The sequence below is a fragment of the Heptranchias perlo genome, chromosome 8, assembly GCF_035084215.1.
Source record: "Heptranchias perlo isolate sHepPer1 chromosome 8, sHepPer1.hap1, whole genome shotgun sequence".
In the NCBI taxonomy this organism is placed as follows: Eukaryota; Metazoa; Chordata; class Chondrichthyes; order Hexanchiformes; family Hexanchidae; genus Heptranchias; species Heptranchias perlo.
In genome coordinates, this window is record NC_090332.1 from 41,051,041 (window position 1) to 41,065,316 (window position 14,276).

Genomic DNA, 14,276 nt, shown 5'->3' on the forward strand with positions numbered 1-14,276 from the left:
TAAGTGCCAATGCTCCAAGTCAGTTTCTCCATTCACTGCTACTTTAAACTTTAATCAGGAGCATGTTTTAAATTACTGCATGTTCTTCCTCCTCCTCCCTCCCTCCCCTCCCACACCCCTACTACCACTTAAGAGTGAAGGAAATTACCAGCTAGTACAGTAACCAGCTTTGTTTAGAGTTAGGATGTGTTCTGCTGATCCACAGTATGATTTAAAGTGCAAGTCATGCAAAATGCCAATGGCACAGCTCGCAGATCTGTATTGATAGTAAAATAAAATTGGAAGGCTTTTTGCACATTGCATTTACACGACTAGAACAATTCACTTTCTAGCAAATCACCGCTTAATTTGGCGACACTAAAATAATTAAGAGTGAACCTTTTATGTAGCAAATAAATCACCACTTCCAGTCATGATGACATTGCTTTAAAACAATTTTCTTTTTATGGTTAACATCTACATTCCTAAATGGAAAGCAGTTCTCATCTGCAGCTTTTCCAAAAATAGTAATCGTTCCTTTTAGGCTATAAATTTATCCAGTCAGCTTGTACTTTGAGAGGATTCCGCCACCATTTGGTATAAACTCAATTGGAATTGAGAACTTAGGAATTTTGAATGTGTATGTTTTAAAAGGTTTGTAACTGTAAATATCTGATCCATCTAATATACCAGCACAAGACTAGAGATAATTTGGCTTAAATTTCAAGTTATTGCAACATGTCTTAGTTTTTTGAAACACTACAGCCTTTGAAAGCTGACCTTGTGCACTGTAGCACCAAGTTTTCTACTGGATTATGTCTACATGGAAGCTATTTTGAACAGGGAGGTCACAACACGTCAATCAATTTGTTTATGGTGATTATCATTTAGTTTAACGCTTAGGATATATTAGGGAAGCAAGATCAATGGCTATGTTCAATTATACAAAAATTATCCCTGCAACTTTTTTTCATTGGCTTAAAGTCATCAATCATGGCCAGTGGTGTGCTCCAACAAACCCATGAGTACATTCTCAGGGTCTTGAGAACACCAAGCTGAGTTGCGTCTGCCTCAATAGGTTGTAGTAAAAACCTGTCTGCATGGAGTTTGGAAAAACCAGTGGGGTGGGCTGCACAGATTGAAGGCCTTAATGAATCAGTTTGATGTGAGGAAGTGGTCTCCACACTACAATGTCTAGTTAACAGGCAGGTGAGAGGGGTGAACGTCTTCCTGCTGAAAGCTCTTCTGGGTTGGTGGGTGGAAGCTTCAGAACGGTGCAATGAGCCACCAACTCACCTTGAATCTGTGCTTGAGGCTGGTGAATAGAATTCTTTTGAAGCATTCATACACTCGGGAAGGGTGCCAAGAAGACCAACATAACAATCAATGCATAGACGGACAACAGTTCATCTAGGTGCCAGTGGATAATCTATCTGGAGGTGATCCAGAAAATCTTCTGGATATGGGGTGGCCAACAAACATGCTTACACCAGAATAGAGGCATTGCATAAAACTAAACAGGGTTTTGCCAACAAATTGGAATACTGCAGTGAAATTACAATCTTGATACACTGAAAATCATCTGGATGACAACTGATGGATCACGTAACAATCAGCTTGTAGGCTGGACTAACCACCAATCTTGCACCAAAGGACAGATGGTAAGATGGCCTTCATTCTTTTAATTGTACATACTTCACATGTAGGGATATAGTCTAGCTCAATAGTTCTGGGAAGACTACATTCTGTACATGCAAATGAAGATGAATGTTGACATTGGAGACTGGCAGTGCCATATATGGTCTATTTCCATAATACAGGACTCAAACCATTATGCCATTTTGACCTGAAGTAGAACTGAAACTCACCTCCTTTAAGAGCCTCCTTAAAACCAAGCTCTAATTAAGCTTTTAGTCATCCCTCCCAATATCTCCTTTCTCGACTCAGCATCCATTTTTGTCTGATTATGCTTCGGACATTTCTCTAATGCAAGTCATTGTTAATGATGAAACTAATTAACTTGCATACCATTACCCCCAAAATCTCAACAGCTATTATGTATAATAAACATTGTGAAATCTTGGATTACATCTGTAATATTTCTAATATCAAGCAAAATTAAATTTAAAATATGATTAAAAACTTGCCTTCAGAGAATCCACCAGGTCTTGAACAAGGAACAGCCGTCTTAATTCAGTAATCACATGGTTGATATGGCCTAACCCAATATCACTATACTTGTGTACCAGTTCATCAGACACAGCAACCTCTGTCTCCAAGCAGGCCCTGGAAAAAAAGTGGCATTGCATAATACTAAACAGGGCTTTGCCAACAAATTGGAATACTGCAGTGAAATTACAATCTTGATCTACTGAAAATCATCTGAATGGCAACTTATTTTTTTTAATACTAATTATCTACGATATCCTTCATCAATGTAGCCTGGAATTGGTAGTGGGGCCCTAGTAATCAGATTTTAATTTTTGCCAGTGTCTAAAATATGGAGTTCAGTTAGTTATGATATTGCAAATGTACTCAGGCAAGAGAATTACAAAAAAAAGAAAAACAGAACATGAAATGCCTGCTTACAAGTGTATAAGGGAAACCACATCACCGTATACTGGCATTAAATAATTACACATACTACATGCATTACATGAAATACTGGGTCACATGCATATATCCTAAAAACATTTGCAGAGAAGCACTTATGTTGACAGTGCCTTCCCTCACTAACATTGCACAGAACTGTTAACACTATTCATATTGTAGGTTAATATGCCAATACATGCCAGGATACGTAGTACCAATCATATACTTGAATTATAACTTACTTGAACGGGTGCCCATCATCAGACTTCTGCACTGCTTGCAGAATACCTCTGTATATCCTGAAACTAATGGTAACTGAAAGCAATGCCAGGGCAAGGTATGCAATTACACTGACAATGCTGAAAATTGTCATAGACAGCAGCAAGAACAGGCTCGCACCAAACACCAATCCAGTCTTCTTAATATCACGCCAGTAGATTAAGTCCACAACTGCCAGAATTAAAGGGGGAGAAATAATTAGCACCACGCATAACTGCTTTCATTGCATAAATAGCAGCATAAACTGACGTAAAATGTCATATCACTATCGGTTCATTGCAAATTAGGTCGGTAACTGGGCTCAAAACGGTTATATTTATGAAAGGACTTCAAATTAATTTGCAAACATTTCCAAATCATGATGGCTAGGTGTTAAAAGAAACACACTAACCTTTTGATATACTTAATTTCCTTTAAATATTGTACCATTTTCCCACCCCCCAACCAGTAAATAATCTTTCGCACTAGAACATAAAATGACAATTCCAACTTAAAACTCCTTGCACAGCGGTAATGTGGACAACTAGAATGAATTGTTAGTTTAAAATCACAAGACTGTCCAAGGAACAATCGGCCAGCTTTATTTGCTACTTATTTTTAAGCAGCATGCTGGTTTGGTTTTGGGTGGGGGGAAAAGGTGAAGGCTGCATGACACCTAGACCTGCCCATTTCAGTGTCATAAGCACTGCTCTCAGCCAGTCACAGAATAGCACCAGATTCGAATCATGGAAAAATCCACGGTCTGGCTCTAAAGCTATGTTGATGCTTTTTGAGGGGAGATAGCAACAGTGAATAAAATTTTAAAATCCACATCGTGATAAGAAAAAGTTACCACCAGAATCTTCACATAAGTACTGCACATATTTTAGTCAGATTACACATTTTTTGTTATAAATTTTATAGGGGCTGTTCTTGAAATCTATTCACAAATTTCTAGTGAGTATTGAAACTGAGTTATCTGGTCATGTATTTTTTTTGGTCAATATGGTCTGAGCAACAATAGGTTTCAAAGCTCATTTTTGGAACAATGTTCAATTACAATTTTCTAAAAACTCATTAATAAGATTCCATCAGCGTTTGTTGCTAAACAGTCCAGTAGACCCGTTTTCTACCAAGGATGCATTAAGTACGATGGAGATTGAAGCTTGATCACCGATCAAGCTCAACTCTAATTCAGCTACTGCCAATACGCAGAGCAGCTGTCACTATAGCATAAAGATCATTCACATGACATTACATTTTTGAATACAAATTAACCCAATATTAGTGATTTGTAAAACTGGAGGTAAATGGAGACAGACAGTAAATAGACTTGGCTTTTGCTAATTAGGGTCATTGAAAACTGGATATTTACTGTACATTATTGGCCAGCACAAATCTCCAGATTTAACAACTGATGAGGTCAGCTTCAAGCATGTACGCTAATGACACCCAGCTCTACCACTCAGTCAACTCAAGTGACCAATCCACTGCCTCGTCAGACTGCTTGCCCAACAGCCAGTCTTGTATGGGTTGAAATTTCCTCCAGTTAAACATTAGCAAGACCGAAGTCAACATCTCGAGCTCCCACCACAAACTCTGTACCCTTGCCACTGATTCCATCCCCCTACCCAGCCACCATCCGAGGTTGAAATAGACTGTTTACAATCTCTGTCCTATTCAACCGAGCTGAGCTTCCAACCCATGTCCTCTCCATTACAAAGACCTCTGAAGTGCTGTGGGACGTTTTGCTCTGTTAAATGCATTTTATGAATGCAAGTTGTTGTTGCAGGTATTCACTGGTACACAAAATTACACTGTGCAACAGCATTTAATCTCATATCCCAGGATCAGATGCTCCATGGTGAACAGCTGCTGAGGCAGCCAACTCAGGAAAAAGATTTCTACATATGAAAAGGAAATGTATTAAATGTTCTTACAATGTTAATACTGATCTAATTTCAATGAGGTACGGTCACATTGTGGTGAGGTGCAGCATTAAGATTGCCAATTACGTCCCACTACAAGGGGCCTTGTATCACCAAATGCGGCACTAAACCCAAGTTCTAGGCAAGTTCATCGGGGTTGAACAGATACTCCTGTTCTGTTTGACATAGGAAATTTACACTGGAAAGATAATCGCTGACATTGTGACTGGTGAAAATATTTTGCAGTCAAAATGTTCAAAGAAAGCATTAGCTATCTGATCTGACTGATGAACTTACTCATGTTTCATTATCATCACAAAAACAAACTGGATAATCTACTACCATAGCTAAAACTATTAAAATGTAAGCTACTTTAAAAACAGAACGATGCACCCACTGCACAAAATCTGCAAAATGCCAAAACTAATTTTAGTCCAGATAAAGATATAGTCTGTAAAAATTCAAAACTTTTTAAAAAAAATGTGGAATGTTTTTAGTACATTTTGGAGTTTCATTTTTTTTTAAAGATACTAAACCTTAGTGACAAAAATTTGCTGCTACAAATCATGGCAGAGATCTGTTTTAAAAAAAGTTTAATCTGATGAAGACTTTGTGCTATGTAATAATTGTAAATACATTATAAATGGGTTTACAGTTTCATCACAGTGCAAAGAGGAAATCGTTCACAACGTGGCAAACACGTTGCGATACCAGGTCAAATCTAACCTAACTAAATGGATTTGTAAATATTAAAACTATCTTCGACAATATAAAATAAATAACCTCTTTTTTTCATCCTTCAGATTTCTCATTCTACCTATTGACAGTACACACACACACGACCAAGTTACACCGCTGGCGATGAATAACCGACACTCAAAGTGCCACATGAACACTTTAAAACTCAGCATCGCACTCCTGGAGGGCATTTCATACTGCTTGGATGTCAGACCACACCAGCCATCTGATTTAGACTGCCACTTCACATCATAGCACACCCGAAACAGCTTTCCAAAAGTGGCAGTATAATTGCAGCCAGTGACTCTCACAATGGTTTGATTTCACAGGTACTGGCAGCTCACCTGTACCTCCAAGGGGTTACTCATGTGTATAGTGAGAGTCAGCATGCTATTAACAGTGGGGCGTTAACAGCCAAACCTCACGTCAACACAAGTATACCTTTAGCAAAGGACACTGGAAAGTGATTGGAAGCCGGAACCTTGATTAACATTATTCCTCTCTAGCTCAGAAACACAGAGGCCAATTGTAACACTGTCCTTAGCGATGGGCTAACTCAGTAAAAACTAAGCCTGGCACTTTCCTGGTTTGTGTCACACCACATGGTTTATTTGTCCTCTGACCCATCAGGGTTTGCACCAATGACGATAGTATGATCATCTCCAATTACCAGCTGTTTCCTTTTAGCCAATTTCTTAACTCAAATTTGATAACAGTTTTTACAGATCATGCTTAAGGCTCCAGTTCTTGTTCAAATTTATAGACAAGGCTGTGTGTTGGTCTCAATTCACTCATCTATAACATATTTCCTTTAAAAACAGATTAAACAATTCTTTGCAACTTTATGGCTCCAACTCTTACTGGATGACATTAAGAAATTCATCTTGCTTTAAAAATACTGGGTCAAAAAATATTTAATAACCACATTCCACAGATTAAGATCAATTTGAGAGATCTCCAACTGATCTCAGTCTTTTGGAAGACAGCTTTAGGACATCAGTTAAGCTATTTATTAACTTGTCTTGTCCTTTTTGTTATCTATCTACAAATAATAAATCTACAAACATTAAATCCACTAGTTACAATATTTGTGCCTTGGGCGTGAACACACAACTGCATTCTTCAATTGATGTGCAATTTCTTATTCATTCAGGAGCAGATAAAGATCTGACACTACTGCCAAATGACTCATTTTCATCTAGTCACTCACTGTAAATACCTCAGAAAATAAAAAAGTACAATGTCTATTTTTGATATGTACATCATAAAATCAGTTCAAAGCCGTGCAAATTGTGAGCCGACACCATATAAAATACTGCAGGCAATATTTGGTATGCAACTACTGGCATCTGCTATGCCTAAAAATAGTATCAATATAAGCTGCAACTAGCGTACTGATCTCATCCAATTACCAGCTCTCTTTTAACCAATCTCTTATCTCAAACTTCATTGCCGTTTTTAACAAGGCATGCTTAATGCTGCAGTTCCTCCATACCGTAAAGCACTAATTCCCTTTTACATAAACCTTCCAGTATATACACTATCTGACCTAATCAGTCCTTCTGCTCAATGCAGTGGTCTCCAATTAAGACACCAATTTTCAACACCAAAATAAAACTGAGATGAGACATACGGCTGAGAATCAAACAAGGGAAAAAGATTTCAACTCAATCATCTAAAATTAATTAAAAGAATGACAAACCCATTTTGGCATCCATCTTGAGGCTGCTCACATGCACTGAGCTCCTGTACAGCTGATTACACCCTTTTACTTCCTGCTAGGTCACTTAGAGGTTAAATTACATACGTAGCTGTGTGCTGTGTCACTGCACAAATCGCAGCTCCAGTCTGTATGCAGTATCTGACTGCGCAATTGAAATCTACTATAAACCAATGACAACTAAACTTTTAAAAGCTACTGGAACCTAATGAAAAAATCTCTCCTATATATAAACCTAAGTACACAAGTCCTAATTCACAAATAATGACATTTTCCCCATTAACACTCTTCTAGCATTCGTTTAGATTTGCAAGCAATTGCCAAAGTGCAGTATTTATTTCAGCTTTCCTACCCACCATCCACCCCAAAAAAAATTACAAAACTGATGTATTTGAAGATTATGCAGACTTCATTTTGACTGCTAGGAAATGCACTGATTGAGGCTAAACGAGAGATTCTTTTAGAAGACCATGAAGAAACATCACAGAAGCTTCAAAAATCTTTATGTTCCCATGGTTACTACATTCTAGGTTTATTTTATTCATGCATACTTTGAGAAAAGATCATTTTCCCCAAGTATAGCTTAAGTAGTATGATCCCAATATATGTAATTTGAAGATTTTTCTCAGGAACATGCTTGGGTGGCTTCATTGCCCAGGCCCGTTGAGCACCGTTACCAAGCTTAAGGAATGCTGTACCTTACAGGTTTTTTAAAAAGTGATTAGCTGTATGACAATTATCTAACCAAATTTCACAAGTTTAAAAAAAAGTTGGTCAATTCAACCCGATACAACAGAGCACCCGCAATGCAGCACTAAATAAACCATTTAGGAAATTTAATTTGGGGGGGGGGGGGCAGGTAGGAAGGAAGGAAGGGGGAAAAGACTGCCACCAGCAGTAGCGTGCAACTTCAACTGAAAGGAAGTTTTAAAAAGGCAAATACCCTTGTTCTTCCAGTTGCTGCTCCAGCACTCCATCTCACCACAAAAGCAATCCAATCCACAGCTGCTGTTATCAATTACACATTCCAGTCTCAAGACAGAAATTGGAGATCCTTCAAATGCACAGCCACTGGGGATTAATGCATTGAGAGATTTTTAACAAAGTCCAAAGTCCAGCCTGGTCAGCTGCATGGGATTCTACAAGGATTGCTAAAAAGAATGAAGTCACCTGACAGCTTTATTACTAGGCATGGGCTGTATCAATGCAGCACAATGCTGGAAATGTGTTGCTCAATTCAATCTTCTTACACTCAGGTTTTATTAGCATGAAAATAATTCCTCATGCACCAGGAAATTTACTTGAGATTTTAAATTAATCCTGAAGAAAAACAGCATTGCAACTGAAACACCTTTAACCTCCCAATTTCAGAAGTTCATAGAAAATGGTTGTACAAATGTCGAAACCTCCAGTAACGACAGGTACAAATAGCGTCAAAATTTAAGCAGCTTTTACAAAAGTTCCCAGAACGTGAAATGCTTTACCAGAATTTGCTTCCCTTCCTGCCCTCCAGTGCTTGCCATAATGGGGAATTTGCATTTATCTGAATGTCACTTGAGGAATTTTGGACCATGAGAAGTAATAACTTACATGTTTCTCATTCAATTCGGTCATTTAATTAATCTCTCCTCACTCCCAGACTGCGCCTCTTGTTGGCCAAATTTGGCACATTCTGAACATCACTAGTCATCAAGATGCTGTACCACCCATATGCTCTTCCGCATAAGGGTCATTTCAAATTATATACATTAGATACGTATACCTATATGCTAGCAGACCTTCCGTGGTGTAACTCAGTGAATGGGAGGACATGCCATTGTATAATAGGGATGTTATATCATGTAATTGATAATACATCAGGCCACTGATGGACGGTGACAAAAATATGTGAAGTGCTATTTTAAATGAATGGTATTCTACAACTTATAGCAGTTTTGCAGATAAACTTCATGAATTGAAGGGGCTTTTTCCCCCGATAAAGACTATACGAGTTACTTTGATTATTTGTGTGACTGTGTATTTAACATAGAAATTTCAGCACAGAAATAGGCCATTCGGCCCATCCAATCTGTCAGCGTTTACCCTCCCTGCAAGCAAATAGTTCTAATTGCATTTACCCACCCAGTTCCCATAGCCCTTCAACCCCTTTTCATTCATCCACCTATCCAATCTTGAATGTTGACGGTTTCTGCCTCAACCATTAACCCTGGAAGCGAATTCCACAGCCTTCCAATTGTGTGTGAAGAAGTTTCTCCTCCCCTCTGCTCTAAATCTCTTACATTTAATCTTGTGTTCTTGACCTCGCAACAGTCTGCTTCCATCTACCCTGTCCCAGCCTTTCATAATTTTACACACTATTATATTGCCCTGTAATCAGTGTTGTTCTAACAGGAAAAAGAGAAAGAGACCCAATTTGTCTTTCCTCCTACCAGGCAGCATCCTAGTGAATCTGCATTGTACAAAACTTCTTATAATTCTATTTTTTAAAAGTTTTTTTTTTAATAACAGCCGTAGAACCTTAAAGGCAGCACCTCAGATTGATGTGATCTTGTACCCCCAAGTCCCCCTGCTCTTCCAAGCCTACATCCACGCAGAGTATAATTATTTTTTTAAACCAAAATGCATCAACTCATGCTTACTGACACTGAATTCCATCTGCCACTTTTTAAAATCCATTTTCCCTCATCTTACCAATATCCATTTGCAGTTTCCTTTGTTCTTCTAATTAACTATGCTTCCCATCTTGGTATCTTCAAATTTCAACACTCTTTAGGCTTATATCCAAATCATTGATACACAGTGAACAGAAGTGGCCCCAGAACTGAACCAAGGTACACCGCTCCCCACTTCCAACCACTCTGAAAAACGGCCCTTAACTGTTACTCACTTTTCTCCCTTCTAATCAATTTTTAATACAGTTTGCTATCCTCCCCCTAATTCCAGACCTGTTGATCTTCAAGTAATCTCTTACGTGGTGCCTTGTCAAAGGCTTTCAAGTCCACGTAGCAATGCCTCTGCCCTTGTTGGCCTAACAATCCTTTAGCAATTCCATTCGCTTTTCTCAGTTTACTTGCTCTGTCTCAATTGATAAGTGGATAATTAAAATCTCCCAGACTAATAATTGTTATTCCTACTTCTTTCTCTAATCTGACTTCAGATTTCCTCCCCACAATTTTTTTTTAAATCTTGAGCTCCAGTGACTGTACACATTCCTTGTCTACATCAACAGTCTCATGTATTCCTGCTTTAACCAATATTGCCACTCCACCTCCTTTCTTATCTTTTCTATCCTCTAAACAGAGCGGCGGCGGACCTGAACGGGAGCAGAGGCGAGAGACCGAGAGCGGGGATAAAAGAGCGGCGGCCCGAGGCCCAAGAGGCGGCGGACCTGAAGGGGAGCAAAAGAGAGAGACCGAGAGTGGGGATAAAAGAGCGGCGGCCCGAGGCCAGAGCGGCGGCGGACCTGAACGGATCAAAAACAACAGAAAACCAAGGAGTGACGTCACAGGACAGCAGGTAAGTGATTGGTTGGTGAGTATTACTGTTTTTTTTCCTCTAAATTAGGGCATTGGTTTAAACTAAGAGCTGGGAAACTAAGCAGCTTTTATAGCAGGTAGCGTTTTTTTTTAAAGTGAACCTAGGTCCCTAGTATAGTTAACATTTTCTAATTTCAACGTAACTTAAAAGGGGTAACTAAGCTAAGGCAAGTCATGGCAGCAGACCTCGCACCCGTGATATGCCCCTCCTGCAAGATGTGGGAAGTCATGGACACTACCAGTGTCACTTCCAACCATGTGTGCAGGAAGTGTGTCCACCTGCAGCTACTGACCGATCGTATCTCGGAGCTGGAGCTGCGGGTGGATTCACTGTGGAGCATCCGCGATGCAGAGAAACTCGTGGATAGCACGTTTAGCGAGTTGGTCACACCGCAGGTAAAGGGAGTACAGGCAGGAAGTGAATGGGTGATCACCAGGCAGAGTAAGAGGTGCAGGCAGGTAGTGCAGGGGTCCCCTGTGGCCATCCCCCTCTCAAACAGGTATACCGTTTTGGATACTGTTGGGGGAGATGGCTCACTAGGGGAAGGTGGCAGCGGCCAGGTTCATGGCACCGTGGTTGGCTCTGCTGCACAGGAGGGCAGGAAAAAGAGTGGCAGAGCTATAGTGATAAGGGACTCTATTGTAAGGGGAATAGACAGGCGTTTCTGCGGACGCAACCGAGACTCCAGGATGGTATGTTGCCTCCCTGGTGCAAAGGTCAGGGATGTCTCAGAGCGGCTGCAGGACATTCTGGAGGAGGAGGGTGAACAGCCAGTTGTCGTGGTGCATATAGGTACCAACGATATAGGTAAAAAACGGGATGAGGTCCTACAAGCTGAATTTAGGGAGTGAGGAGTTAAAATAAAAAGTAGGACCTCAAAAGGTAGTAATCTCAGGATTGCTACCAGTGCCACGGGCTAGTCAGAGTAGGAATGACAGGATAGCTAGGATGAATACGTGGCTTGAGAGATGGTGCAAGAGGGAGGGATGCAAATTCCTGGGCCATTGGAACCGGTTCTGGGGGAGGTGGGACCAGTACAAATTGGACGGTCTGCATCTGGGCAGGACTGGAACCAATGTCCTAGGGGGAGTGTTTGCTAGTGCTGTTGGGGAGGGTTTAAACTAAAGTGGCAGAGGGATGGGAACCGATGCAGGAAGTCAGTGGGAAGTAAAGTGGTGACAGAAACAAAAGGCAGTAAGGGAGAGTGTACAAAACATGACCGGACAGATGGTCTGAGAAAGCAGGGCAAAGACCAAGGGAAGTCTAGATTAAACTGCATTTATTTCAATGCAAGAAGTCTGATGGGCAAGGCAGACGAACTCAGGGCATGGATGGGTACATGGGACTGGGATGTTATAGCTATTACTGAAACATGGCTACGGGAGGGGCAGGACTGGCAGCTCAATGTTCCAGGGTACAGATGCTATAGGAAAGATAGAGCAGGAGGTAAGAGAGGAGGGGGAGTTGCGCTCTTGATTAGGGAGAACATCACGGCAGTAGTGAGAGAGGATATATCCGAGGGTTCGCCCACGGAGTCTATATGGGTAGAACTGAAAAATAAGAAGGGAGAGATCACTTTGATAGGATTGTACTACAGACCCCCAAATAGTCAATGGGAAATTGAGGAGCAAATACATAAGGAGATTACAGACAGCTGCAAGAAAAATAGGGTGGTAATAGTAGGGGACTTTAACTTTCCCAACATTGACTGGGACAGCCATAGCATTAGGGGCTTGGATGGAGAGAAATTTGTCGAGTGTATTCAGGAGGAATCTCATTCAGTATGTGGACGGCCCGACCAGAGAGGGGGCAAAACTTGACCTCCTCTTGGGAAATAAGGAAGGGCAGGTGACAGAAGTGTTAGTGAGGGATCACTTTGGGACCAGTGATCATAATTCCATTAGTTTTAAGATAGCTATGGAGAATGATAGGTCTGGCCCAAAAGTTAAAATTCTAAATTGGGGAAAGGCCAATTTTGATGGTATTAGACAGGAACTTTCAGAAGTTGATTGGGAGAGTCTGTTGGCAGGCAAAGGGACGTCTGGTAAGTGGGAGGCTTTCAAAAGTGTGTTAACCAGGGTTCAGGGTAAGCACATTCCTTATAAAGTGAAGGGCAAGGCTGGTAGAAGTAGGGAACCTTGGATGACTCGGGAGATGGAGGCCCTAGTCAAAAAGGAGGCATATGACATGCATAGGCAGCTGGGATCAAGTGGATCCCTTGAAGAGTATAGTGATTGCCGGAGTAGAGTTAAGAGAGAAATCAGGAGGGCAAAAAGGGGACATGAGATTGCTTTGGCAGATAAGGCAAAGGTGAATCCAAAGAGCTTCTACAAATACATAAAGGGCAAAAGAGTAACTAGGGAGAGAGTAGGGCCTCTTAAGGATCAACAAGGTCATCTATGTGCGGAACCACAAGAGATGGGTGAGATCCTAAATGAATATTTCGCATCGGTATTTACGGTTGAGAAAGGCATGGATGTTAGGGAACTTGGGGAAATAAATAGTGATGTCTTGAGGAGTGTACATATTACAGAGAGGGAGGTGCTGGAAGTCTTAACGCGCATCAAGGTAGATAAATCTCCGGGACCTGATGAAATGTATCCCAGGACGTTATGGGAGGTTAGGGAGGAAATTGCGGGTCCCCTAGCAGAGATATTTGAATCATCGACAGCTACAGGTGAGGTGCCTGAAGATTGGAGGGTAGCAAATGTTGTGCCTTTGTTTAAGAAGGGCGGCAGGGAAAAGCCTGGGAACTACAGACCGGTGAGCCTGACATCTGTAGTGGGCAAGTTGTTAGAGGGTATTCTGAGAGACAGGATCTATGGGCATTTGGAGAGGCAGGGACTGATTAGGAACAGTCAGCATGGTTTTGAGAGGAAAATCACGTCTCACAAATTTGATTGAGTTTTTTGAAGAGGTAACCAAGAAGATAGATGAGGGCTGTGCAGTAGACGTGGTCTACATGGACTTTAGCAAAGCCTTTGACAAGGTACCGCATGGTAGGTTGTTACATAAGGTTAAATCTCACGGGATCCAAGGTGAGGTAGCCAGTTGGATACAAAATTGGATTGACGACAGAAGGTGGTTGTAGAGGGTTGTTTTTCAAATTGGAGGCCTGTGACCAGCGGTGTGCCTCAGGGATCAGTGCTGGGTCCGCTGTTATTTGTTATTTATATTAATGATTTGGGTGAAAATTTAGGAGGCATGGTTAGTAAGTTTGCAGATGACACCAAGATTGGTGGCATTGTGGACAGTGAAGAAGGTTATCTAGGATTGCAATGGGATCTTGATAAATTGGGCCAGTGGGCCGATGAATGGCAGATGGAGTTTAATTTAGATAAATGTGAGGTGATGCATTTTGGTAGATCGAATCGGGCCAGGACCTACTCCGTTAATGGTAGGGTGTTGGGGAGAGTTATAGAACAAAGAGATCTAGGAGTACAGGTTCATAGCTCCTTGAAAGTGGAGTCACAGGTGGATAGGGTGGTGAAGAAGGCATTCAGCATGCTTGGTTTCATTGGTCA

General features: G+C 40.9%; 1 protein-coding gene across 2 annotated transcripts in view; it reads right to left on the reverse strand.

Moving 5' to 3' along the window:
• The window catches only part of LOC137324571 (reticulon-4-like), an 88,598-nt gene that overhangs the window by 19,296 nt on the left and 55,026 nt on the right, over positions 1-14,276 (reverse strand). For both annotated transcript variants that reach the window (XM_067989011.1, XM_067989010.1), the window contains 2 exons: positions 2,814-3,021; positions 2,127-2,265 (listed from right to left, as the gene is read on the reverse strand). In XM_067989011.1, the coding sequence (XP_067845112.1) occupies positions 2,127-2,265; positions 2,814-3,021 (347 nt within the window). The remainder of the gene's footprint in view (positions 1-2,126; positions 2,266-2,813; positions 3,022-14,276) is intronic.